This window comes from Colletotrichum higginsianum, chromosome 6 (genome assembly GCF_001672515.1).
Source record: "Colletotrichum higginsianum IMI 349063 chromosome 6, whole genome shotgun sequence".
NCBI lineage: Eukaryota > Fungi > Ascomycota > Sordariomycetes > Glomerellales > Glomerellaceae > Colletotrichum > Colletotrichum higginsianum.
In genome coordinates, this window is record NC_030959.1 from 1,104,360 (window position 1) to 1,126,650 (window position 22,291).

The window sequence follows — 22,291 nt, forward strand, 5'->3', positions numbered from 1 at the left end:
TCCCCTGGCGTGGCAACCATGTTGATCCTCGACAGCTTTCCGACCATGGCCGTGGGAAGCCCTTCGAAGAATCCTGTGCAGGCGAGGCTCGAGGCCTTGCAGGCCAAATATCCCCAGTACCACATCGTACTATGGTACTCCGATGCGGGATCGTGCTTCAACTTTCTGCCCGGCACCCGATGGGTTGGACGGACGAGCGAGGAAATCCCCACCAGCCGTACCTTGCCGACCTTCAGGAACGGCACCCGTCACTTCGAGTGTTACTTCATAATCGAGGGAACCTTTGAGTACGACCACAAGATGATGAGGTCAAATAAGTGAGTAGACATACTATTCGGGTTGTGATTTTGAACGATCCGTTCTTTGCTGACCATGGACAGCTACTCTACGTACGTGGTTTCCACGGCTGAATTCGACTTTGAGAAGAAGCAGTGTATCATGAGGCCCAAGTGAGAAAATTCCGACAGCCTAACCAACTAGAGTATTGCTTCAGTATTCCTGACTTTGCTTTTTGCAGGCCCGAGTTCTCTGCGTCCTGCTGGATGAAATACTTGGACGATGACTTGAGCCTGAAAGACCTGACCCTGCCCGGAACTCGCTGCAGCAGTGCGACGTCCGTTTGGATCAACGACGCAGGGGATCTCGATGTTGAGCCGCAGATCGAAGACAGGAGGCTGAAGTCAAGAATACTCGAAATGCACAAGTACCACAAGAACAGTATCCTCAACCAGCTGAAAAGCGGCGTGCGGCTTCTCGACCTCCGCTGCGACGGCTTGCGCACCCTCCGGCATGGGCCGCTAACTATAGAAAAGCAATTGGACGACGCACTGGACCAAGTCAAGACGTTTCTGACCGACAACGACTCGGAGACGGTCATGGTGATGCTCAGCTTCTCGTCGGCAACCGCCGCGTACGACGCCGCCAAGCCCTGGTCCGAAGGGTACTCGGTCAAGGCCGACGACGTGCCGGAGCACTTCAACAAGGACGTCAGCAGAGACATGCAGAGAGACAAGGACCTGTACACCGGCACGGAGTGGCCCCGTCTCGGCGACGTGCGCGGCCAGGCCGTCATCTTCCGCGGGTGGGGCCTGGACTCGGACGCGGACCGGTGGGCCCTGGACTGCCGGCTGCCGGCGTGGGACTCGGTCAACGGCTCCCTGCCGTCCACCAAGGCCGCCGAGCTCGCCGAGCAGAGGTGGAGCGAGATCGTGGAGGACTTCCGCAGCCACGACTCGCTCAAGTCGATCGTCCTGGCGGCCTCGCTCAACCACGACCCCGGGTGCGACACCACCTGGATCCCCCCCTTGCACACGGCACCCATCCTCCAGAAGAAGGCGGAGGAGCACATCAGCCAGTGTCCGAGGCAGCTGCAGCGGTTATGGATCTACGGCGACGACATGGACGAGAAGACAAACATGGCGATCGCGAAGCTGAATATTTGGGGGTCGGACGACGAGGGGGTCAACAGACCACCACCGCCGGTCGCTTCCAAAACTGCGTGAAGGACAACTCGCTGGGGGATGTTAGCAAGCTTCAGTCTTGGATAATATTAATCATAACACATCACACGATGGCTTCAATCATGATTAGACAACCTGAAGGAGAACAGACTGTTGTTTCAAGCACGTACCTGAGAACCAGGCAGAAAAGACACGTCGACTTTGTTTTCTTTCATTTTTTCCTTTGAATGCGTGGGTTTGCATGTATACCTCCGTGTTCGAGGAATTTCGATAACTACCACAAGACCGGCCCGATCCTACGGCCAAAACCGTGGTGTCTACTGCACAGCAACGCCACCCGCTTCCCTGAAGTAGCTTGCGCATGGAGGGGGTTCCAACGTGTTCTAGGTAGCTTTTGAACTATCTGATTTGTATACGTTTGCAGAAGTCCCCATGACCATGGTTCGCGGGCTGAGCTGAAACGCATTCCTTCTAGACTTGATGCTGGCGGCGGATGGGCTGAAAGGTCGGCTGAGACACGACACGACCAATACTTCCCGGGTTGTTTGCTCGAGCTGAAGTGGATTTACATCTTCATATTTCCGTTGCGAAGGGATGCTGAGGTATTGGACGAAGACAGTACCAGTGACGCAGCCTCATTTTGTACATGTTGAGATCAAGATCACCAGAATCGAACAAGAGGCATCGAAAAAGACGAACATCAATTACGGAACCAACCGCAGGCCAGAATACTTACACACTGATGATTTAGCACTGTCAAAACCCGTAGATTGCAGCCACTATTTCGAGACCCTTTAGTTTACAGCCCCCAAGTGACTATGCTGCTCTCATCAACCAAGCGGGTGAGGTGTAGCCTAGCTCCATTGAATAACGGGCTTGATAGCCTTTTCAGTCAAGTCAGTTCTCAGCAATGATCACGGTCGAGTTCAAAATCGCCGCACTTACCTTGCCCGAAGCCATGTCTCGCATGGCTTGATTCAGTTCTGCGGCTGGATAGAACCTGGCCAGCCTGTCGATGGGAAATTTGCCGTCTTGGTGCATGGCAATGAGCCTCGGGATGAAATCGGAAGGGTTCGAGTCCCCTTCGATCACGCCGATGTATTTCTTGTTGGCTAACAAGAATGCTTGCGGGTCTAGTTTGATCTCAACACCCGGCGGCGGGACGCCGACCTGAACGGCGGTGCCCAGCGGGCCAACGCACGCAATCATGTCTTCGATGACTCTGAGGACGCCAGTGCAGTCCATGGCAAACGTCGGGCCCCCCCCGGTAACATCTTTGATATCCTGTACCACGTTGAGACTGTTTCTGGAGTCGATGGTATGCGTCGCTCCCAATTCCCTCGCGAGTTCCAGACGTTCTGGGACGATGTCGATGGCCACGATCTGGCCGGTTTCGAGGTAGCGAGCCGCCATCAGCGCCGCCAGACCCACGCTGCCGAGACCGAAAATGACGATGGAATCCTCCTTTCCCGGCTTGACGACGTTCAGAACGGTTCCGGCGCCGGTCTGGAGTCCGCACCCGAGCGGGGCGTAGACGCCAATGTGCTCGACGGCCGAAGGGGGACACCGAACGACCGACTTCTCGTTGACGACGGACATCCTGCTAAAGGACGACTGGCCGAAGAACTGGCTCCGGACGGCGCGACCGTCGGAGGCGAGACGGGCCGGGGTGCTGCGGTCGCCGGTGCGCACCGAGTTGACGTTGATCGTTGTAGAGTCCGGACACCACGCGCAGTGCCCGCTCTCGCAGGTCTTGCACGTCCCACAACTGTTGAAAGACAGGAGGACGGCGTCTCCGACCTGGAGATCCTCGATCTTGACGTCTCGACCAATGTCGCGGACGATGCCGGCGCCCTCGTGGCCGAAAATGGCGGGGAAGTCGACGAACGGAAGGCCGCCTTGCTGCATCACGACATCCGTGTGACCTGAGTGTTGAACTGTGAGTTTATCCGGAAGCAAATCACCAAAGGAGGGAAACCGCCAGTGTTCACCTACAGACGCCGCTGTACTTCATTTCAACCAGCACTTCATCTGGTCGGACCTCGTCGAGGACGATCGGGACCAGTTTGAATCCGGCCTTGACCTGCTCCACCACGTATGCTATTCTTGAGCCCGAGGCGGCTTTTCGGCTCCGTGTCTTGACCCGCAGTAGCAATGTCCTCAACATGATCCACATGCCCGGCTGCTGACTTGGGACTATGCGGCAATGTCGCCCTGGTGCCAGGGTTGATACCTAGGGAAACAGGTGGGATGGTTGCCATTTTCTTTTTTCTTGGTTGATCCGTGGTAGTCGCTCAGTGTTGAAGAAGGACGAGATGCAGACCTTTAAGTACCAAGACGCTGACGACCTAACATCCATCCAGGAAAGACTCGGGAAAAAGCAGCACTGCGGAATCAATATTTCCGCAACGGAACTCCAGCTCGGGCATCGATTTTCCAAGGATTTCTGATACTGAGCTTGTCTGGCACCCCGCACTCCGGCAGTCTCGATGGGGTATCTTGCTATGACGGGCGTCATCACCGGGACTTCCAGACTCACCAATTCTCCATTAGACTTTCAGTAAAGTGCGGGGTACGTTAGGATGAACAAGGCCTATTCTTAGTAGTTGAAAATCAATGTCGACGACAGGTTTGGAGGAGGAATTAACAAGTCCTTGATAAAGTCGAGCACCGTTAACCATCGACAGCAGCCTACTTGTGACTATATTCAGGACCAAAGCTCCAGAGCCTCCACAATGTGTCAAATATCTTCCAAATCATGTGTACGAATCATACTCTCATCCCGTTGTGTTCTTCAGGAGCATGTTTCTCTCGGTTGCCTGCTGGTGTGTTTTGAGGTTGGTGTTCAATGGTTTTGAGAAAAACTCACATTAATCCCGAAAAGAATGGACTTGGAACTGATTCTCTATGTTGAGGTCACCTTATGCGAAGCACATTGCGTTGCATCTGTGCATCTGGCTGACTAGAAACTTTAGATCCGTTTTCTTTCCCTTGGTAAAGCCGGCAGGCTCGAAACTTATACAAGATTCTAAAAAAGAGCTGGCTTATGGTAATCAAGAACGGCCCTGATAGGCCCCAGTAACCAATCGCAGCCTGACTGGGCTCCGAAATCTGTAATATTCGTCTTGAAGTTTATTGATAGTTTCAACTAGACGCCCAGAACGAAACATGTCCTCGGTTGATGTCTGGCGAGAGGAAGACAAGCGGCTGCTAGCCGTCTGAAGCCGCCTTGTCGACACGCTCTCACAGATCATTGTGTCTAGAAAGAGAAGATCGTAAATATAGCAGCTTTGCCTGCAGGATGGATCTTGGAAGAGGGGTTGCCGAGCATTCAAGTATGCATCTTTGGCACCCTGTGACACCACGCGGAATTCGTTGCCCGGACGGCTCACCCCCGCATTCCCCCGCCTCTTTATGATGCAATGAACACTACCAACGTCGACGCATCGTTTCTTTGAGATGAACAACCTGGACGGATATATAAATGAGGGGTCAAGAAAGTGGCGTTGCTCTATTCCGTGATGGACTTCTCAGTCAAGCTGAAATCCGAACTACATACGGTGAAGCAAATCTCGCATACCACTGATCATTTCTCTGTACAATACAACCAAGGTTAGGAGAAAATGAGTGAATCCAAGACAGGATCAAGGCTCGCTGGTAAGGTTGTCATCATCACTGGTAAGTGTCCCCACGCTGTAATTAGCTTGGATCGCATTCCCCAACAATCAACCAGGCGGTGGACATGGCTTTGGCGAAGGAATCGCCCGGAAGTTCGCTCAGGAGGGTGCCAAAGTCCTGATCACCGACATCAACGAGGACGACGGGCAAAGAGTCGCCCGAGACGTGCCGGACTCGATATCCTTCTTCAAGGCGGACGTGACGAGCGCAGAGGACTGGGAGGAGCTGATGGACGCGGCGCAGTCGCGATATGGGCGGATCGATTGCCTCATCAACAACGCCGGCACCACGTACAGGAACAAGGTTCGGGCCGCTGACCACACCACTCGCGTATGAAACGGGGGACGAGAGACGCTAATCGTGTTCGAAGCCCACCCTGGAGGTGACCGAGGCCGAGTTCGACAGGGTCTTCAACGTCAACGTCAAGGGCATCTTCCTCGGGACTGCGGCGTTCATGCCCCGGGTCATCAAGCAGGGTGAGGGCGGTGTTATGCTGAACATTGCCTCGATTGGGGCGGTGCGCCCTAGACCGGGTCTCGTGTGGTACAATGCCTCCAAGGGAGCGGTGTGCACGGTACGCTGTCACCGAGCGGAATGACCGTGGTTGCACTCATCTGATAACCCGCCGCAGGCAACGAAGGGGCTCGCGGCCGAGTATGGTGCCCACCAGATTCGTGTGAACTCGGTGTGTCCTCTACTGAGCGGAACGGGACTGTACGTTATTATCGCGTCTCTTTTTTGCGAAAGCGAGCGTTGTCCTCTGACACAACATCGACATCAGGTTCGAGTCATTCGCCGGCCAGGCCGACACCCCCGAGAACAGATCAAAGTTCACCGACAACGTCCCTCTCCGGCGACTTTGCGAGGCAGCAGACGTAGCGGATGCTTGCCTGTTCCTAGCCTCTGATGAAAGCAAGTTCATCACCGGCATCAATCTGGAGGTCGATGGTGGCAGAGCCATCTGAGAGGCTGAAAAGATATAAACCCTCGAAGTCCTCCTACGAAGCGGTCAGTCGCTCAAGCTCTAGATGTCTGATCCGGTTGGATTCAAATAAGGCTTCCAGGAGGATATATACACCACATTCTGTTAATAAGCGGAGGAGTTGTCATTGTCATTGTCCTGGTGCCGGATCCTTCACAATCGCCGTCGGGTTATAATACCGCACCGACGAGGAAGGCTGCTTGAATCGAGTCAGATAGATTGAGTATCTAATTTTGAGACAAAATATGACTCGTGTCGAGTTGTTACGGACCGATCAGTAAGCCATCCGAGGACCTGAATGGATACACAAAAGGCCCGCATATCTGGGCAGTAAAACCTTATAAGTCTCGACGACCATCCCTATCCAGCTGAACGTAGAAAACGCAAAGAGCTTCCTTCAAACTATATTGATACTGAGAAAATCGAGGTACCTAACCTAGTCTTTCGTTGATTCGACATCTTTTAAAACCCACACAAACCCTGCCCAAAATGCGCCTAGACTTCATCTCCATCGCCTTGACCGCACTCGCCGTCTTCACTCAAGAAACATATGCTTGCCAATCCACAGCGGATTGCCCTCAGAATTGCGGGGGGTTCGCAGACAACCTGTGCCGGTGAGCATTAATAGGTAAATTTCGTTTCCTAGCACACGCGCTAACGCTCATATGACAAGTCTCCCGGGTAATGTCTGCGAGTGCGTTCCCTACTAGGGCCTAGATTCGACTGTATTGACAGCGGGCGGAACCGTCGCCGGGGCCATTGACATAGGAAACGTGACAACGAAGTAACGTTCGACCCTTGGCTATCTTATGTAGGTATAGACTGCGGAGCTACGTTGTTTCTATTAGAATAACGTCACTTTTCGATTTACGCCCGTCTCGTTGAAGATTCGAATGATGTCAGGTGAAAAGTCGGAACACCAGAGCTTACGTCTGATGTTTGCATACAGAGGAGAGTGACCCCCTGCTAGTCAATGCTGGGACTTATCCGCCCGGTCATTTTATGCTTATTCCCCCGCCCACTTTGCCTATCTCTAGACGAAGCAAGAAGGGACCACGTTAAGATATTTCTTGTAAAGTGATTAAGCCTAAACTAATATGTGCGGCTTACTCTGACTAGTTTGCTCTAATGAATCATGTATGCAAAGTTTCTTAGTCACAAGCAATATAGCCGGTGGTATAACCGAATGTCTATCTTCCCCGCGCCCGGGCTTCGGCTATATCGATCCCAACAAAGCCGCCCAAGCTGCCGCGATATGCCAAGATGACGTATCTGGCCATTGTGCTATCGGCTACGCCTTCGACAACTGACCTGTCGCTTTTGAGACTGCATTTTTCTGCTAGCCATTGCTCTGCTATTCCATCATTGTCTTCGAGTTCATGTCAAGTCACTTCTGTTATTCGCTATGGCGTCTCGGAGCATCTTGTCAAGGATTTGGAGGGGTAAACAACAGGCATGCAAGCAGCAGTGTCCCAATGACACCGTAATCATCGCTGACCAGTCTCCAAGCCATCTCGCCAGCAGATAAGACGACTGACCTTAGGTGGTCACCAGGCGCACGAGATTCTGAAAGAGGTAAGTCAATGACCCACGACCACCATCATGCACTATAGATACCTAACATGGCGGTCTCAAGTTTGGAATCCCAGTATCAAGTGGAAAGGTCGCCCGAACACCGGCTGAGGCTAGAGCAATTGCAGAAGGCTTCAGTAAGCTCAGTTTGATGCAAGACCCAGAGTCGCTAATAACACCATTAGACGGAAGTCGCATTACCAAGCCGCAGACTTTGAAGAGCAGCAAATGTTCAACTACCGACAAAGAGGACTCTGAAGGCAGTATTGGAAGAAAAGATGCTGCCAACACAGCCGAAGACATCGCCAAGAATCTACTTGGGCACCAATTGAAGGCAGGCAGAAGGTCTAGATCCTACGACACAGACAACAACTTCTTCACCACAGAGTCGATCGAGAACGAAGGTAAATGGTATCTGGCCATCACGTTTGATCGCGAAAACTACTGCCCGTCGATCGTTGCTTCGAAGCGAGGGGGGTTCGACATCGAAACCACGGCGGAGCAACACCCGAAGCATTTGGACACTTTCAAGCTTGGCTACACCGAAGGAATTACACCAGACGTCGTTCAGAGTGTCTCACGATGCCTGGGCGCATCTGAAGAGGAGAGAAAGAATCTACACAACCTACTGAGTCGGCTGTACGAGTTCTTCACGACCAGAGATGCCACCCTGGTCGAAATCAACTCACTCGAAAAGTCGTCCGACGGGACGCTCACCTGTCGGGGCGCCAGGCTCATGATCGACGACGCTGCCAGCAAGCGGCAGAAGGCCATCTTTTCGATGCGCGATACGGAGCACGAGGTGCCCGACGAGGTGGAAGCGGAGAAGTACGGACTGGTGTACGTCCGGATGGACGGCGACATCGGCAACGTGGTAAACGGCGCCGGGCTCGCGATGGCGACCAACGACGCCATCGCGCTCCACGGCGGCGCCAGCGCGAACTTCCTCGACGCGGGCGGACAGGCGACGAAGGAGACCATGGTGAAGGCGTTTGAGATCATCCTGCGGGACGAGAGGGTGAAGGCGATCCTTGTCAACATATACGGCGGTGAGTTCGGCTGATGCATGTCTGACGGACCAGCGGGGGGGAGTGGGCGGATGTCTTTCCAGTCACTGATACGGCGTCTCACAGGGATCACCAGAGGCGACATGATAGCGGAGTCCATCCTCGGGGCGGCGAAGCAGCTGGGCCCGCTGAGGGTGCCCATGGTGGTCCGGCTCCAAGGCACCAATTCCGAACTGGGACTGAGAATTGTACGTCTTTTTTCCGTGTGGCTTCCAGCCAGCCATTTGCTAACGGGGTCATGCAGCTGGAAAAGGCCAACCTGGGGCTGCATACGGAAGCCGACTTTGGGAAAGCGGCGGAGAGGGCGGTGGAACTGGCCAAACAGCGCCAGTAACGACAACCTTTACGAGACGGGGGCTCCGCAGAGATTTGTCCAGGGAGTCAACAGTCGAGAGTCAAGAGCTGGATACGCAATGTGGAGATTGCCCTGTTCCCAGGACTCCGAGGCCTCAAGTTGGTTCTGAGTTCATCGGTTCACCCTGGTTGTGGAGAGAAATGGCAAGGTGATGGTGGCGAATGTTTGCCCTGGATTCGCTGGCAATAGGCTGGTTCTCGTTGGTTTCTCCAGTCACTCTCTCTGTCGAAGGGAGCTCTAGCCTCTCATCTTGAGTTTTCTAATAGGCTGTTGTTCTCACAAAGGCACTCTCTTCTGTTCCATCATCATCAAGCCAGCCTGTCCACCTGGATGTGGCTAGTGATACTATATCATTCCCAGAAAAGACACAAGCCTGCCGCCGCCCCTGCATCAAACTATAGTTTCATGAGAGACACATCCTGTGCAACTTCGGCGAGGCAAAATACTAGCTCCACGAGGCGCCGAGTGTTATCATCCCCATTGGGCCATGTGCTGTGTCCTGGACCTGTGGTCTTCCAACTATCTTTGTCTCGAGCCGCATCTGCACTCAACTCAACCTGTGCATTTTCATTCATAGCGATTCGGCTATGACCGCGGGGAGGGCGACAACGACTTTGCGTGACTTTGATGTGCTAATCTTTCGACGAGCGTTGTTTGGCGTAAATAGATGGAATCTTGCATGACATAAGACTCAGCTATAGATCTTGCTCGAAAAAAAAAAACTCTCCTGAAACGAAAACTGGTCGGACTCAGCACCGGTGACCAGTCCACCATGACGAGTCCGCACTCCGTACGAGGCCTTTTGTTTGCAAATCTCGTATCTCGTCCCTTTCGGTTCGGCACGAAGGCGAAGGATCTTCCTTCTCGCAGATGGCTTCTGGCCGCTGACAGACACCAGCCACCACGAGGGACTAAGACCGCCGGGTAAGCCGGGAGGCCTTGGTCGATGCGAGGTGGCACACACACACACACACGTATGCTGCAAGATGAAGCGGCTGCCACCCACCACACTCCAACTCCGTGGACTGCAACGTCCACCGCCGGCTGGGGCGGGGCGGCCGGCCTCTGCCTCCCGACCCGGCGTGCATGATCTAGCTCGGGCACCATGCCGCGCGGGCGGCCGAAAAGGGGTTCACGGATTAGCGAATGGACAGATAGGCATGCGGCGTTGGGAAAAGTCTGTCCGAGGCTAATGCTGGCCCTGCCGCTTTCGAGCGAGACGTCGGATTTAGGTTGCCCTGCCCTCACGGACGACGAGCCCGTTCTGGATGGTTTCCCATGGTGTACCACACGGGGTTCAACGGTGGACAAGGGTTTGACGGGGTTGAAAATGGCGTAGCGGGGGGGGGGGGGGGGGAGGCTATCCACGCGAGCCCACATTATTCTTTTCACCACAGTAGTTCTTGATATGCCACTACTTGCAGGTTGGGGGGAGGGAGGGGCTGGGCTGGGGGAGACAGGCCTTGAGAGATGGTTCGCGATAAAAACGGCTGAGGCCAGCATCGACCTAGAGCAAGTTGAGCAACTAGACATGCAAAGCTTCAGGCGAATGTAGGACAGCGGCGGCCGTGATTGGCCTGAGATGGCCACGCAGGCATATGGAAGACGGGGATATGCGTGACCGACATACACTAGGCTGACAAGAGTTGGAGGAAAAAGAAAAGAAGGGTCCCACCCCATTCAATGGGCCGAGAACTGATGGGCCCTGGCGGCTTTTATGTACGATGAGCCCAGAGTGGCTATTTGGGGGAGGGGGAACCACCACATGGGAGGGAGTTGGCTGTCTGACCAACACCCCTCCCTGCTGCTAATGGTGATGCAGCCATGTCTCGAGTGGGCACGACAAAAACACGTGTTGATGGGTTTCTCTGCGAACCCCGAGTCTTGAAAAACTACAGGCAACATCCGTGTTCCTCGAGCGGTTCCTGAGTGTTCTGTGTGGCCCGGCAACTTCTTCAAGCAAGCCAAGATGGGCATCCTTGTGAACCGCTCTGGTTGTTTGTTGACTTGCTTGTAGAGGAGAGAGAAAGAGAGAGAGAAAGAGAAAGTGAGCACCGGCGAGGTGAGGTCATCAACTCGGTTCAAGCAACAAACGCCGTTATCATCGACCATCTACAGCCAACCACTGTACCCTTGCATCATCCAGCAATCGCTGCCGGATTCGCTCCCACCGACAGGCTTCATCACGTTATCACACCGTTGACCATCCTGCTTCTCCTCCCCCTCCCCCCCTTGGCTGAAGCACGGCGCAGCCGGCCGGCCAGCCATCACACCCTCAGCCGGTCCTAGTCTGCCGGTCGATGGACCTGTATGTGGTGGTACGACACCAACCCGACCCGACCCGCCCCCCTTGCCAGCCCTTTTTCTGGAAGCTCTGGTCGGTTGCAAAGACTCGAGACTCATCCCATCCCTGCCACACTCCCTGCATTGCGTCTGCACGCTGCTCTTGATAAACCACAGGCGAAGTCAATGGTGTAGTGGGATAGGAAAGAGGAAAAAGCAAACAAAACTCCACCCCCCACGACCTGGACAGAAATCGATGACCTGAGGTGTCTCGCAGAAAAAGTAAACATGTTCGTCCCCTTCGTCGGGGGACGCTCGCGAGGTTCAAAATAAGAGCGTGTATATGCTCACACGTTCCCTCTCCCCCTGGACCATGTCTCCCGGTCCCAGTGTGTGTGGTTTTGTGTTTTGCTTTTGAACTCGGAAAGCTTTATCCTTCCTCGGCATCCCGCAGAAACAATCCAAACGTCGTGGGACCGTGCCAGGACCCGTCATCCCTTCCACTGTAACGAACCCAGGGACGACGACGACGACGACGACGACGACAGGGCAAACATGGCGGCACCTCCTCCGACTTCTGCTTCCTCCCCCCCGAGGATGCCTCCGACGGTGGACAGACTCGTCATCTTCCCGCTCGAGAAGCAGATCCAGGTGTCCGTGGTGGCCGTTTCCATCGCCTTCATCGTGATACCGACCATCATGGTCATGATGCGCGTCCTCGCGAAGCGCATGGCGCACAGGGTGGTGGACGGGAGCGACTGGTGCATCATTGCGGCATGCGTACGTTTTGGTCCCCGCGGCTCATGTTTTTTTTGCCCAAAAAGGGCCATGCTGGTAGTGGTTTTATCGTATATACTGATTCTTGTGCTTCTGCTCAGGTCTTCTCCAACGCTCTTCAGGCCGTCTCGATCGTCAGCGTGATCCAGTGCGGCGTCGGCCTCCACAACACCGAGATCATCCCCAAGTACGGCTTCGGGCCCATCATCAAGTTCCTCAAGGTTTGTTTGGTCTCTCTTTCAGTCCCCCTTCCATTTAAACCCCCCACCCCCTCCCTGCTGTGCAACTTGCCAAGAGTGTCCGTGACCACCAAAACGACTGACCCGCAAACACGCCACAGGTCCTCGTCGCACAGCAGATCCTCTGGGCCATCAGCCTCAGTCTCTGCAAGATCGCCATCCTCCTGCTCTACGCGAGGATCTTCACGACGCGCGCCATGGTCCTGGCGGCGAGGATCCTCGCCGGCTTCACGATGGCGTGGACCGTCGTCACCGTCCTGATCGCCTTCTTCATCTGCCGCCCGCTCTCGGACAACTGGCTGCTCGACCTCAAGGGCCGCCACTGCGGCAACCAGCCGGCGGCCGACGGGACGATGGGGGTCCTGAACATGATGACCGACGTCGCCGTGCTCGTCATGCCCATCTCGCACCTGTGGAGGCTGCGTCTCGAGATGTACAAGAAGGTCGCCCTCATCGTGACCTTTTCGTTGGGAGTCTTGTAAGTCGTGTTCTATAACACCACCCCCGGAAGCATATCTCTGGCGACTCGGAGCTGACCTTGACCTTTCTCCGTCGTATGTAGCACGTGCATCGTGTCGGCCCTGCGGCTGTACTACCTCGCCCACCTCGAGTACATGGACGTGACCTTCAACATCCCCCACGCCCTCATCTTCAGCGCCCTCGAGCCCGGCGTCGGCATCACCCTCGCCTGCATCCCCTTCCTGCGGCCGCTGCTGGGCCGCTCGAACTACTCGCCCAAGGGCACCGCCAACTACTACACCTCGAACGGGGACTCGGCCAGGCTGGCGCGGAGCGGCAAGAGCCGGGAGAGCAGCGGATTCGTTCTTGTGGAGGAGAACTCGTCGCAGTACCAGCTCAACGACTACGAGCGCAAGAGCAGGAGCCCGACGCCGACGCAGGTGCCGGTGATACCGATGCCGACGGTGCCGGGGAAAGTCACGTGTAGCAGGGCCAGCAGCGCGCGGGATAGCTATTAGAGCAGCTACGGCAAACGTAGACACACGAATGTTATGAGATATCATGTCCTTTTCTCGTGTCCTTTTTTCCCTCATCTACTTGATGGCTTCCGGGGGTATGATGGACCGGCGATGTGAGACGCGAATGATGCAACGTTGGTGATGTGTGCACGGAAGGGGTTTCCTCAAGGTCTAGAGCGTGACTGGCTCAGTGTTGATGGAAAGCCACGGTGGCATGGCCCAAGACGCAATAACATCGACGAAGCGAGGGAAACCATTCACTCGATGAGCGCCGGGGGCTCCGTGACGTCCTCCGGCAATTTGCTCCACCGGCTGGTGTAGACCCTCCCGTCCTTGATCACCGCCAGCACGCTCTTCTCCGGCTCGTCCAGGATCGACACGTCCTCCAGCGGGTTCCCGTTCAGCACGACCAGGTCGGCGGCGAACCCATCCTTGACCTGCCCGAGAAACCCTTCCTGGCGGAGCATCCTCGCGGCGTTGACCGTCGCGGACCGCAGCACCTCGAGGTCGCCGAGCGCCCGCCGGCGGATGCCGAACTCCCTGCTCTGCTCCGCCTGCAGGGGGCCGAGCAGGTCCGAGCCGTGGCAGATGACGACGCCGGCGTCGGCGGCGACGCGCAGCGAGCGCAGCCCGCTCTCGAGGACCTCGCGGTTCTTGCGCTGGTTCGCGGGCGGCAGGAACCCGGCGTACCGGTCGGACCCCATGGCGTCGTACGTGACGAGCGTCGGCGTCAGCCAGACGCCCCTGGCGGCCATGTACGCGGCCGTGTCGGCGTCGAGGAGGTTGCCGTGCTCGATGCCGGCGACGCCGTTCTCGACGGCGTGGCGGATCGCCCGGGGCGTGTAGGCGTGGGCGGTGACGAAGGTGCCGTAGCTGCGCGCGACCTCGCTGATGGCGCGGATCTCGTCCGCCGTGAACTGGACGTTCTCGATGCGGTCGGTCGGCGAGGCGACGCCGCCGCCGACCATGATCTTGATGAAGTCGGCGCCCGTTCTGAGCTGCTCCCTGGCGGCCCTGATGCACTCCGGCACGCCGTCCACCACTACGGAGAGGCCGGCGGCGCCGCTGCCGCCGCCGCCGCCGCAGCATAAGCCGGAGTGGTCGTGCACGCCCCTCCGATCGCCGTGCCCCCCCGTCTGCGACAGGGCCTTGTTGGCGATGAAGAGCCGCGGGCCGGGGAAGACGCCGTCCTCGACGGCTTCCACGAGGGCGCGCGTGGCGCCGCCGGTGTCGCGGACGGTCGTGAAGCCCTTGCTCAGGATGCGGCCGCACACGAACGGCTGTCTGAAGTGGGAGACGGCGGCGTCCATGCCGAAGCCGCCGTCGAGGCCGGCCTCGCCGGGAACGGAGGTGACGTGGACGTGGCAGTCGATGAGACCCGGCGAGAGGTACTTGCCGCGCAGGTCGACGACGACGGCGTCTCCAGAGATGCTTGCGGGGTCGTCTTCTCCTCCTCCTTCCTCCCCGACTTTCTCGATCAGCCCGTCGGAGATCTTGACGGTTGTGTTCTCGATGATGACGCCGGCGGCGGTGTCGACGACGTTGGCGTTGACGAACAAATAGGTGTTTTGCCTGGGAAGCTTCCACGGCTTGATGAGCTTCTCCGGGATGGCATGTGCGGCATCGGCCCTTTGCCGCGGCGACGGACGCTGCGGCAGATGGGTTGCGGGGTCCGCGGGGACGGGAACAGCTTTGCGGACCGTCATTGGCCTTGGGTTGATGGCTAGCCGCTTGAAGGACTCAAATGCAACTCTGATGAAGGAGAAGGGTGGGTAGATGGAAGAATGAGATGGAATATTCAAATATCAATGGTTGAGGTTGCGCGTCGAGAGTTGAGGGAGAGTCCATTTGTTTGAAGCCGATAAGCATGCCGGAGCATGTTTGCCGGTGCGGAGTCGGCGATAGGCGAGTTTACCTTCCTGAAATGGCTGAAGGATCGCTCATCCTCTTGGGAATAAGACACGCGGCAAACCATATCCTTGCAGGTTTGAGCCGGTGTAGACTCGACTTCACCGAAGGGTTGTCAACTGAGCAGAGCAGAGTCTACACGGTTTAAGCCCGACAAATCTCGACAATAGCGTTAGCAACGGAACAACAAGCAGAGACAGACAGACCCTATTTAAAAGTAGAATGCACCGTAAATTTGACGAACGTCCCGAGACACCTGAGACAGAAGCCAAACGAGACAACAAAAGACATCATCAGAGTGTGAAAAAGAGGCAATGCATGATGAAAGGTCGAAAAGACAAAAAGAACTCCTCGACGGGGAATTGAACCCCGGTCCCCTGCGAATCGTTTGAATGACAAGCAGATATCCTGACCACTAGACTATCAAGGACTGTTGATTGACAGGGATGCTGCGTGGAATGTTTAAGTAAGCAGAACTCTCTCATTATGTCAGACGCAAAAAAAGCAAAAAGAATCTCCTCGACGGGGAATTGAACCCCGGTCCCCTGCGAGTTGTGTTTCCACGATGACAAGCAGATATCCTCACCACTAGACTATCGGGGATTAGTGGGTGTGAACACCCAGTGATAGTGTGATTGTTGCAGAGAGCATGCATCATTGGTGTATATAAATGACTCATTGGAAATTGCACCAGATATTGTACCTTTAGTGCCCTCTATCCTCGACAAGTTAGCCGGAGTCGAGTTAAGATTAGCTAGAGAGCGGCCTTTATTCTGAATTACAGTACAACCCGACGCTATAAACATAAACGTCAAGTGCTGAGGCATAGCTACACTGTCTCCAACATCTACCAAGAACACAGCCGCGACATTCTCGTTGGATGCACACAGTTGAAAAGCCACAAAATGCCCCCTCATCGGACAGCAGGAAGAGTGAGATCTGTATATGGGTCTTGGCACCGCCCGGGGCATGAGACCTGACCGCAGCCCCCGGATCGCTTGAATGGCGTTTCTGTGTTGTGGGCAGCGCCGGACCCGCGACATGGGATTGGGTCTGACATGGTTCAGCATAGCCGCATCGGGAATTCGTCTGCCTAAACTGCCGTGTACTACACAGTTGATCATCGGCCGTCGAGAGAACGTTTTTGAAAGAGCTTTTCTCTATATAATCGCGGCAATTTGCACCGTGAGATAGCGTGGATTTCCGTCTGTCCCCTTGGTTTTGCTTCTTTTCCATTATATCACCCACAATACAAAGACCACACCCACCCATCTCTCACTCCATGGACGGATCCCACACCGCCGGTCTCGGCCCCGAGTGCCAGAGGCTGCAATCCGGCTTGCCACCGGCCGGCGCAGCGGTCCGCGCCTTCATCTCGGCCCATCCCGAAACCCAGGTCCGGCTCTCCCCGCTGGCCGAGGAGCTGCTCTGCCTGCCCGACGTCGTCGCCGCCCTCTTGCGCAGCGCCGCGGGTTGCGAAGGCGAGGACCGCTTTCTGCTAGAGGCGCGACAGGTGCCGGGCGTCTGCGCCGACATCGTCCGTCAGGTCGAGGGCGCGTTTCCGGAGGGCGGCGGCAGCAGCCGATGGTCCCTGCGGAGAGACGACGCGTGGAGGAGCGCCGCCGAGAGGGCGTCCGCGCTGGGTACGTGCCTCGCCACGGGCAGAAGGATCATGAGCCTGGCCGTCGATGCTCTTGACCTGTGAGTCCACCTTTGCCATCGATGTATGTGCGTGGGCAATAGACTCTAACTCGCCTTTCAGGTCCAAGAGCCTCCGCAGGGCCGAGGAGGCGGGCGAGTCCCCTCCCTATGCCACCAACGTCATCTTGCAGGAGATCACCTCTATCAAAGAAACCCTCAGTCGGCAATCTTCACAGGACCAGGCCGCGTCGCTGCGCAAACTCGCCGCGTTCCTCGAGTATCTCAAGTCCTACATCCACAGCCACTCGACCACCGTCCCGGCGTCGGACATGGCGAGACTGACCGTCACCGCCAGCAACGCCCGCACATCGATGTATTCCCTGCCCGACGACCCCTCGCCGAGTCCGAGCATCGAACCGTACCCGGCCCCGGCCCTCCTCCCGGCGGCCTCATCCCCCGTCACCTTCCGCCACATCCGAAAGGTCGTCATGCAATTCGAGAAGGAGCCCGTCGGCATCAAGTTCACCTCGCCCAGCGACCCGACCTCCTTCGCCGTGTCCAGCTTCTTCAACGACATTAGCCTCTTCGACGCCGACACCGGCGACCGCAGGCGGTCGATCAAGGTCAAGGGGGCGTACATGGTCTTCTCGCCGGTGGGGGACCTGGTCGCCGTCACGACCGAGCACGTCGAGGACGGCCTGCACCAGCTCAACCCGCAGCCGATCCTCACGTCGCACGACATGGTGCACTTCCGCCAGGCGGCACTGCACGTAATCGACTGGGCCAACGACAACAGCCCGAACGCGCGGCGCTTCATGCTGCACTGGCACGGCATCCGCCCGTACGCCTTCAGCCCGGACGGCCGGCTCCTCGCCATCCGCGGCGTGCGGGACCGCGTCGAGGTCGTCACGAGCGCCAAGGGCCAGGGCTACAGCGTCCTGCGCGGCCACACGGACGAGGTGACGCACGCCGAGTTCACGGCGGACGCCGCCCGGCTCGTGACCATGTCGCGCGACGGCACCCTGCGCGTGTCGAGCGTCGAGACCGGGCGCAACGTCGCCAAGATCGAGATGGAGCACTGGCGGAACCCGCTGATGCTGGGCGTGTCGCCGACGGGCGTCGTCGCCTCCATCTGGGGCCGGACGGTGACGATCTGGGACTACGAGACGGGCGCCGTGAGCAGCTACAACCTCGAGACGGCGAAGGGGAGCGAGGGTATCCCGCTGGCCGTCTCGTCCGACCTGCGGTGGGCCGCGTATCGCTCGGATGAAGGGGCGGACGTCACTGACTTGGCCTCGGGCAAGGTGGTGTACTCGGCGAGGTTGGAGTCCGGGTTCGCCGTCTCGGCGGCCTTCTCAGCCGGTGGGCGGTATCTCGTTGTCGGACGATGCCTGAACGGGCACCACGCCCGGTCCGACTCGGGTATTCTCAATATGTGGGAGATTCAAACATAGAGAGTGAAATTATTATTACCAAGTTCAGACCCAAGGACATCACAGCGTACTGCTTACCACAATCGTCGGCAAGGCTAAAACAGGGGATCCCCCTATCACTTGACTCAAGGGGTATCTCACGCAGCTGAACTGCTTTTCGATTGTGGCTATGGGCAGTGACAAGAACATGTTTGCTCGTAGTCAAGCAGTACCCTTTTTACCAAAGAGAATTCTACAGTACGTAGAAGAGCATGTGGTGTTTGCGGAAATAAAGATTCTTGCCTCTGAGCTTTTTCCTTTCAGATGACCTTGAAATTGATTTCTGTCTTTTTCATTTTGTCTTCAATTTAAGACTTGTGATGTTGAAATAGCAAACTATTACCTGCAATCGCCAAAATGAGTTGCAGAACCCCTTGGAAAAAAATCGCCAATTCAATACGTTTGACATTTCATTTAAGAACAATCCTCTAATAGTACCCACGCCGGGAACACCAGAAACAATAGTATTCACATAACACTAACATCTTCCATAGGCCCTTCAGGTTGTACACATCAAGACAGCTGCTAGCATGATAGTAAACAGACCCGCCAGTAAAGATATAGGCACAAAGGCATTCTGCAGGTCCAAGGCATTCACCGACGAAAGCCAGGCCAAAGCGAAGACGACCCCAGGAGACAGGGTCACGCCTACCCACAATAAGATCTTCATCAGGCAATACCCCTGGGTTGTGTGGAAGCCCCATCCGGAGTTGTACTGTCCCTTGTGAATTCCGGGGGGGGGACTGCAGTTTTGGAATGCCGTCAAGAACGGCGCGACCGAATCTGCCGCGCTCGGGCTCCTGGAGCCCTTGCAGTATGGTCTCAGCCATAAGTTCCATGTGTTCTTGGGGGTCCAAATCTGGCAAGCAGCAGTAATCGTATCCTTTGCATATTTCTCGATAGTTCCCGTTGAATTCCTGTTCGAATGCCTTGACCAAGTCGCAGTTATCAAAGAGAAAGGTGAACTAGAGAAACGCGTCAGCTCGGTTGGTGACTCGGTTTTGAGCAAAAACAGGCAGATCTCGGTGTTACCTTGGAGAGCCGAACCCCTGTGCAAGTTCTCCAAGAGCTCAGGCGGTGGAGCCAAGATCCTCGAGCAGCCGTGAGACTTTCTCGGAGTGCGAGAAAAAGCTGATAGTCGTCTTCCAATGAATCAATGGATGGCACGGTATACATGCTGGTCTGTCTGATGCTTGTCCAGTGCTTATCGATGCAGAAATACGATTCCTTTCGACTCCCGGCCGTCAAACTGGACGGAGCATGTGTCGCGGCAGTGTGACACTTGGCCGCGTTGTTTTTCTGCCAGTACTGTAGTGTCTTCGAAAGACTTCTGCCGACGGAGTCCCAGTGGGACTTCAAACTCGTCGAGTTCATCGATGCTGTAGAAGATGAAGTTTGGAGAGCGTTCGTTGTTGGCAGAATCCCCGGGTCACAAGTTCGAATACGGCTTCTGTAACGCTGGAGTTGATGGCCATTGAGAAATATCGACACGTCATGGCCGCCATACTTCATAATTGTTAAAACGATCCCACCAGTTGCCTGCGGGTGCTTGAAACTCACGTTCCAGACGAGACGTGCCTCGGCCGAAGCTGGACGGCGGTCCAACAAGGGCAGTGAGAACCAGTCGAACTTGTGGCCAAATTGGCGTTCGACCCACCACCTCAATCCATCAAAGGTTGATATCCTGTGAGATGTCGAATCGAGAAGCTCCAACCTCAGATTTCGGATGCCACTCTCCCGAGGAAGTGGAGTCGCTAACTGATGCTCAACCTACCACTGTTAGTATTCACGGCTACAGAGCAGTCAATACAACTCGAACCTACTCCTGTACCCTCATACTGTATCTCATAAGGTGACTCTCTTGCTACACTGCCGGAGACCCAACTTTCGAGTTGATTCGGGCTGTCGGGTTCTATAAGCAATGCTGCTTCAGCAAGAGCAGAAGCACAGTCTAAAGCTTCGATGCGTTGTCCAACATCTACCAGCAACATTATGGTTTCTATTATATCCAGCATACGCTGCAAGAAGGTTATGCAGTTCGGGTGCTGTCGCAATTCGTCTATCCACTGTACCAATGGCTGTTAGCATGGGGTGCATGGTAGGGGGGGGGGGGGGGGGGGGGGGCGAGCCACTGACTTGTGAAACGGAAGGCTTGATTTCAGCCCTTAAACTGCCAGCTGCCTCGTCTCTCTTGATAACAAAGTAGCTATCATCAAGGAGGTCCCCGATACCTTTTGTGGTTCGGGCTCTGCTGAACGTGGCATCGCCGTTGGACCCGGTCAGGATCCATGTTGTAAATTCGAGAAACACGCACCCCAGAGACCATATGTCATATGCTTGAGTGGTGACACCTCTGTTAAGATCACACTCCGGGGCCCGGTACGTTGGTGTATGTCTCTTATCTCTATGCTGGGCCCCTGCAGATCGACGGAACGTGGTCAGACCAAAATCGGCTATTGATAGGGTTCCGCAACTGCCGGGCTCATGGAACCAGAGCAAGTTTTCGGGCTTGATATCTCCATGTCGTCCGTACTCAATCTTTGATCTCGACGACTTCCGTGTGCCGGACTTCGCAAGAGTATTGGTGTGAATCTTGCCCAACGCTGTGGCTATGCCTAGGCATTGCTGTGCTACCCAATGGGCGAATTCTGGGGTGAGCTGGCGAGGAGATTGGTTCGCTCTCCAATATTGCCGTAGGTCTCCTCCATCTGCCCATTTGAAGACGATATTGTAGGTCTCGCCCCGCTGAAAAGCGGCCAGGGGAGTAACGAGATGACCACGACTCCCGTTCGAGCACCTCAGAAGGGCTTTCAACTCTTCGGCGAAGTAACGTTCGTCGCTATTTCGGATCTTCTTCACCGCAAAGCTCCTATCTGGCGCCTGTAATGAATCAGTCTTGACTTTTCAAAACCTTTGAGGAAGGCAGAGTATCGCACAAATTCACCTGAAAAGCCGTGATGCCCGTTATGGATCTTTACTTTGTGCACCACGCCGTATCCCCCCACTGTTTCTTGTGCAGAACCGCCCAATTCTTCGGTAGTAAAGGGAAGAATGTCATTCTTGTCGAGCCGGTAAAAGTGAACCTTGGACACGATGTTCGGCCTTGAGAAAAAAGGCGCACAAAGCTCCCATTGTAAGGACTGTAATTCCTCTATGAGTTTCGAACTCCAATCAACAGCGACCGGCACTTTCTCAAACGAGTCTTCGCCATCCAGAGCTCACCGAAGCTGGCTCTCGGAAAGAGGAACGTCGTCGTCTGAGATACCGGATTGCATAAATCTTCGAATGTCGGCGGGACGGTTCATCAGGACCAGTGTAGCAAACACTCGGAGGAAACCCGACCGGTGAGATTCGCCATCTGTACCTGACTGACGACAGATTTTCCGTGAAATTTCGTCTAGTTCCTGGCTTGTGTTGTGCGGCAGACTTCCTACCTAGTTCCCGCCTCACACTTTCTGCAGTCAGTAGCCATTCTACGGTTGGCGTCGGTATAAAGTTCTGCCCCTCATATGACTTTACACGAGCACTCAGGAGCGCCGCCCTCAACTCTTCATGCTCGCTGTGTTTGAATTCCGGTGCATGGCTCTCCCACTGTAGCTGGATCGCTCTTAGGCTCTCGCCTCGGTCCTCAATGATCTCAATGTCTTCTTCAAGGTCACTAATCAGGGTGTTTCTTCCCTCGTGAACCTGGTCATCGTCCGCGTCCTCGATGGGTGGAACTTTCATCCAGTCCTCTCCTAGTTGGCTTGCTCTAGATTGGAGGCTGTCGGACGTGGAGGAAGCTATGCTGGTGTTTCTCGCCGATTCCCGTTTCACAGAGAGCTTTCAACAGGTTAGACGATAGACTTGGAGTGGGAAAGTTTGAACCTACAAAGGAGCT

At 55.6% G+C, this 22,291-nt stretch overlaps 8 protein-coding genes across 8 annotated transcripts; 5 read left to right on the forward strand and 3 right to left on the reverse strand.

Annotated features, from left to right (window-relative positions):
• Positions 1-18: 18 nt before the first annotated feature.
• Positions 19-1,502, forward strand: CH63R_08759 (1-phosphatidylinositol phosphodiesterase; the record flags this gene model as incomplete). Its single annotated transcript, XM_018303733.1, has 3 exons — positions 19-317; positions 381-449; positions 518-1,502. 3 exons carry the CDS (start codon positions 19-21, stop codon positions 1,500-1,502), a joined length of 1,353 nt encoding a protein of 450 aa, XP_018155756.1.
• An 812-nt stretch (positions 1,503-2,314) lies between these two features.
• On the reverse strand, positions 2,315-3,636 carry CH63R_08760 (AreB protein; the record flags this gene model as incomplete). Its single annotated transcript, XM_018303734.1, has 3 exons — positions 2,315-2,344; positions 2,406-3,385; positions 3,456-3,636. 3 exons carry the CDS (start codon positions 3,634-3,636, stop codon positions 2,315-2,317), a joined length of 1,191 nt encoding a protein of 396 aa, XP_018155757.1.
• Positions 3,637-5,083: 1,447 nt separating this feature from the next.
• On the forward strand, positions 5,084-6,103 carry CH63R_08761 (short-chain dehydrogenase/reductase family Oxidoreductase; the record flags this gene model as incomplete). Its single annotated transcript, XM_018303735.1, has 5 exons — positions 5,084-5,138; positions 5,194-5,468; positions 5,509-5,712; positions 5,770-5,852; positions 5,920-6,103. The coding sequence occupies 5 exons, from the start codon at positions 5,084-5,086 to the stop codon at positions 6,101-6,103; spliced, it is 801 nt and encodes a 266-aa protein (XP_018155758.1).
• Positions 6,104-7,525: 1,422 nt separating this feature from the next.
• On the forward strand, positions 7,526-9,093 carry CH63R_08762 (CoA-ligase; the record flags this gene model as incomplete). Its single annotated transcript, XM_018303736.1, has 6 exons — positions 7,526-7,562; positions 7,622-7,695; positions 7,757-7,829; positions 7,878-8,741; positions 8,826-8,947; positions 9,004-9,093. 6 exons carry the CDS (start codon positions 7,526-7,528, stop codon positions 9,091-9,093), a joined length of 1,260 nt encoding a protein of 419 aa, XP_018155759.1.
• Positions 9,094-11,994: 2,901 nt separating this feature from the next.
• CH63R_08763 (Integral membrane protein) lies at positions 11,995-13,390 on the forward strand (the record flags this gene model as incomplete). The annotated part of the gene is made up of 4 exons (XM_018303737.1): positions 11,995-12,177; positions 12,276-12,395; positions 12,515-12,891; positions 12,976-13,390. The coding sequence occupies 4 exons, from the start codon at positions 11,995-11,997 to the stop codon at positions 13,388-13,390; spliced, it is 1,095 nt and encodes a 364-aa protein (XP_018155760.1).
• A 257-nt stretch (positions 13,391-13,647) lies between these two features.
• On the reverse strand, positions 13,648-15,096 carry CH63R_08764 (Amidohydrolase; the record flags this gene model as incomplete). The annotated part of the gene is made up of 1 exon (XM_018303738.1): positions 13,648-15,096. The coding sequence occupies one exon, from the start codon at positions 15,094-15,096 to the stop codon at positions 13,648-13,650; it is 1,449 nt and encodes a 482-aa protein (XP_018155761.1).
• A 1,484-nt stretch (positions 15,097-16,580) lies between these two features.
• On the forward strand, positions 16,581-18,393 carry CH63R_08765 (Ribosome assembly protein 4; the record flags this gene model as incomplete). Its single annotated transcript, XM_018303739.1, has 2 exons — positions 16,581-16,999; positions 17,061-18,393. The coding sequence occupies 2 exons, from the start codon at positions 16,581-16,583 to the stop codon at positions 18,391-18,393; spliced, it is 1,752 nt and encodes a 583-aa protein (XP_018155762.1).
• A 180-nt stretch (positions 18,394-18,573) lies between these two features.
• On the reverse strand, positions 18,574-22,137 carry CH63R_08766 (Protein kinase; the record flags this gene model as incomplete). Its single annotated transcript, XM_018303740.1, has 9 exons — positions 18,574-18,604; positions 18,895-19,376; positions 19,444-19,917; positions 19,972-20,181; positions 20,235-20,410; positions 20,484-21,291; positions 21,390-21,513; positions 21,634-21,775; positions 21,846-22,137. 9 exons carry the CDS (start codon positions 22,135-22,137, stop codon positions 18,574-18,576), a joined length of 2,739 nt encoding a protein of 912 aa, XP_018155763.1.
• Positions 22,138-22,291: the final 154 nt, after the last annotated feature.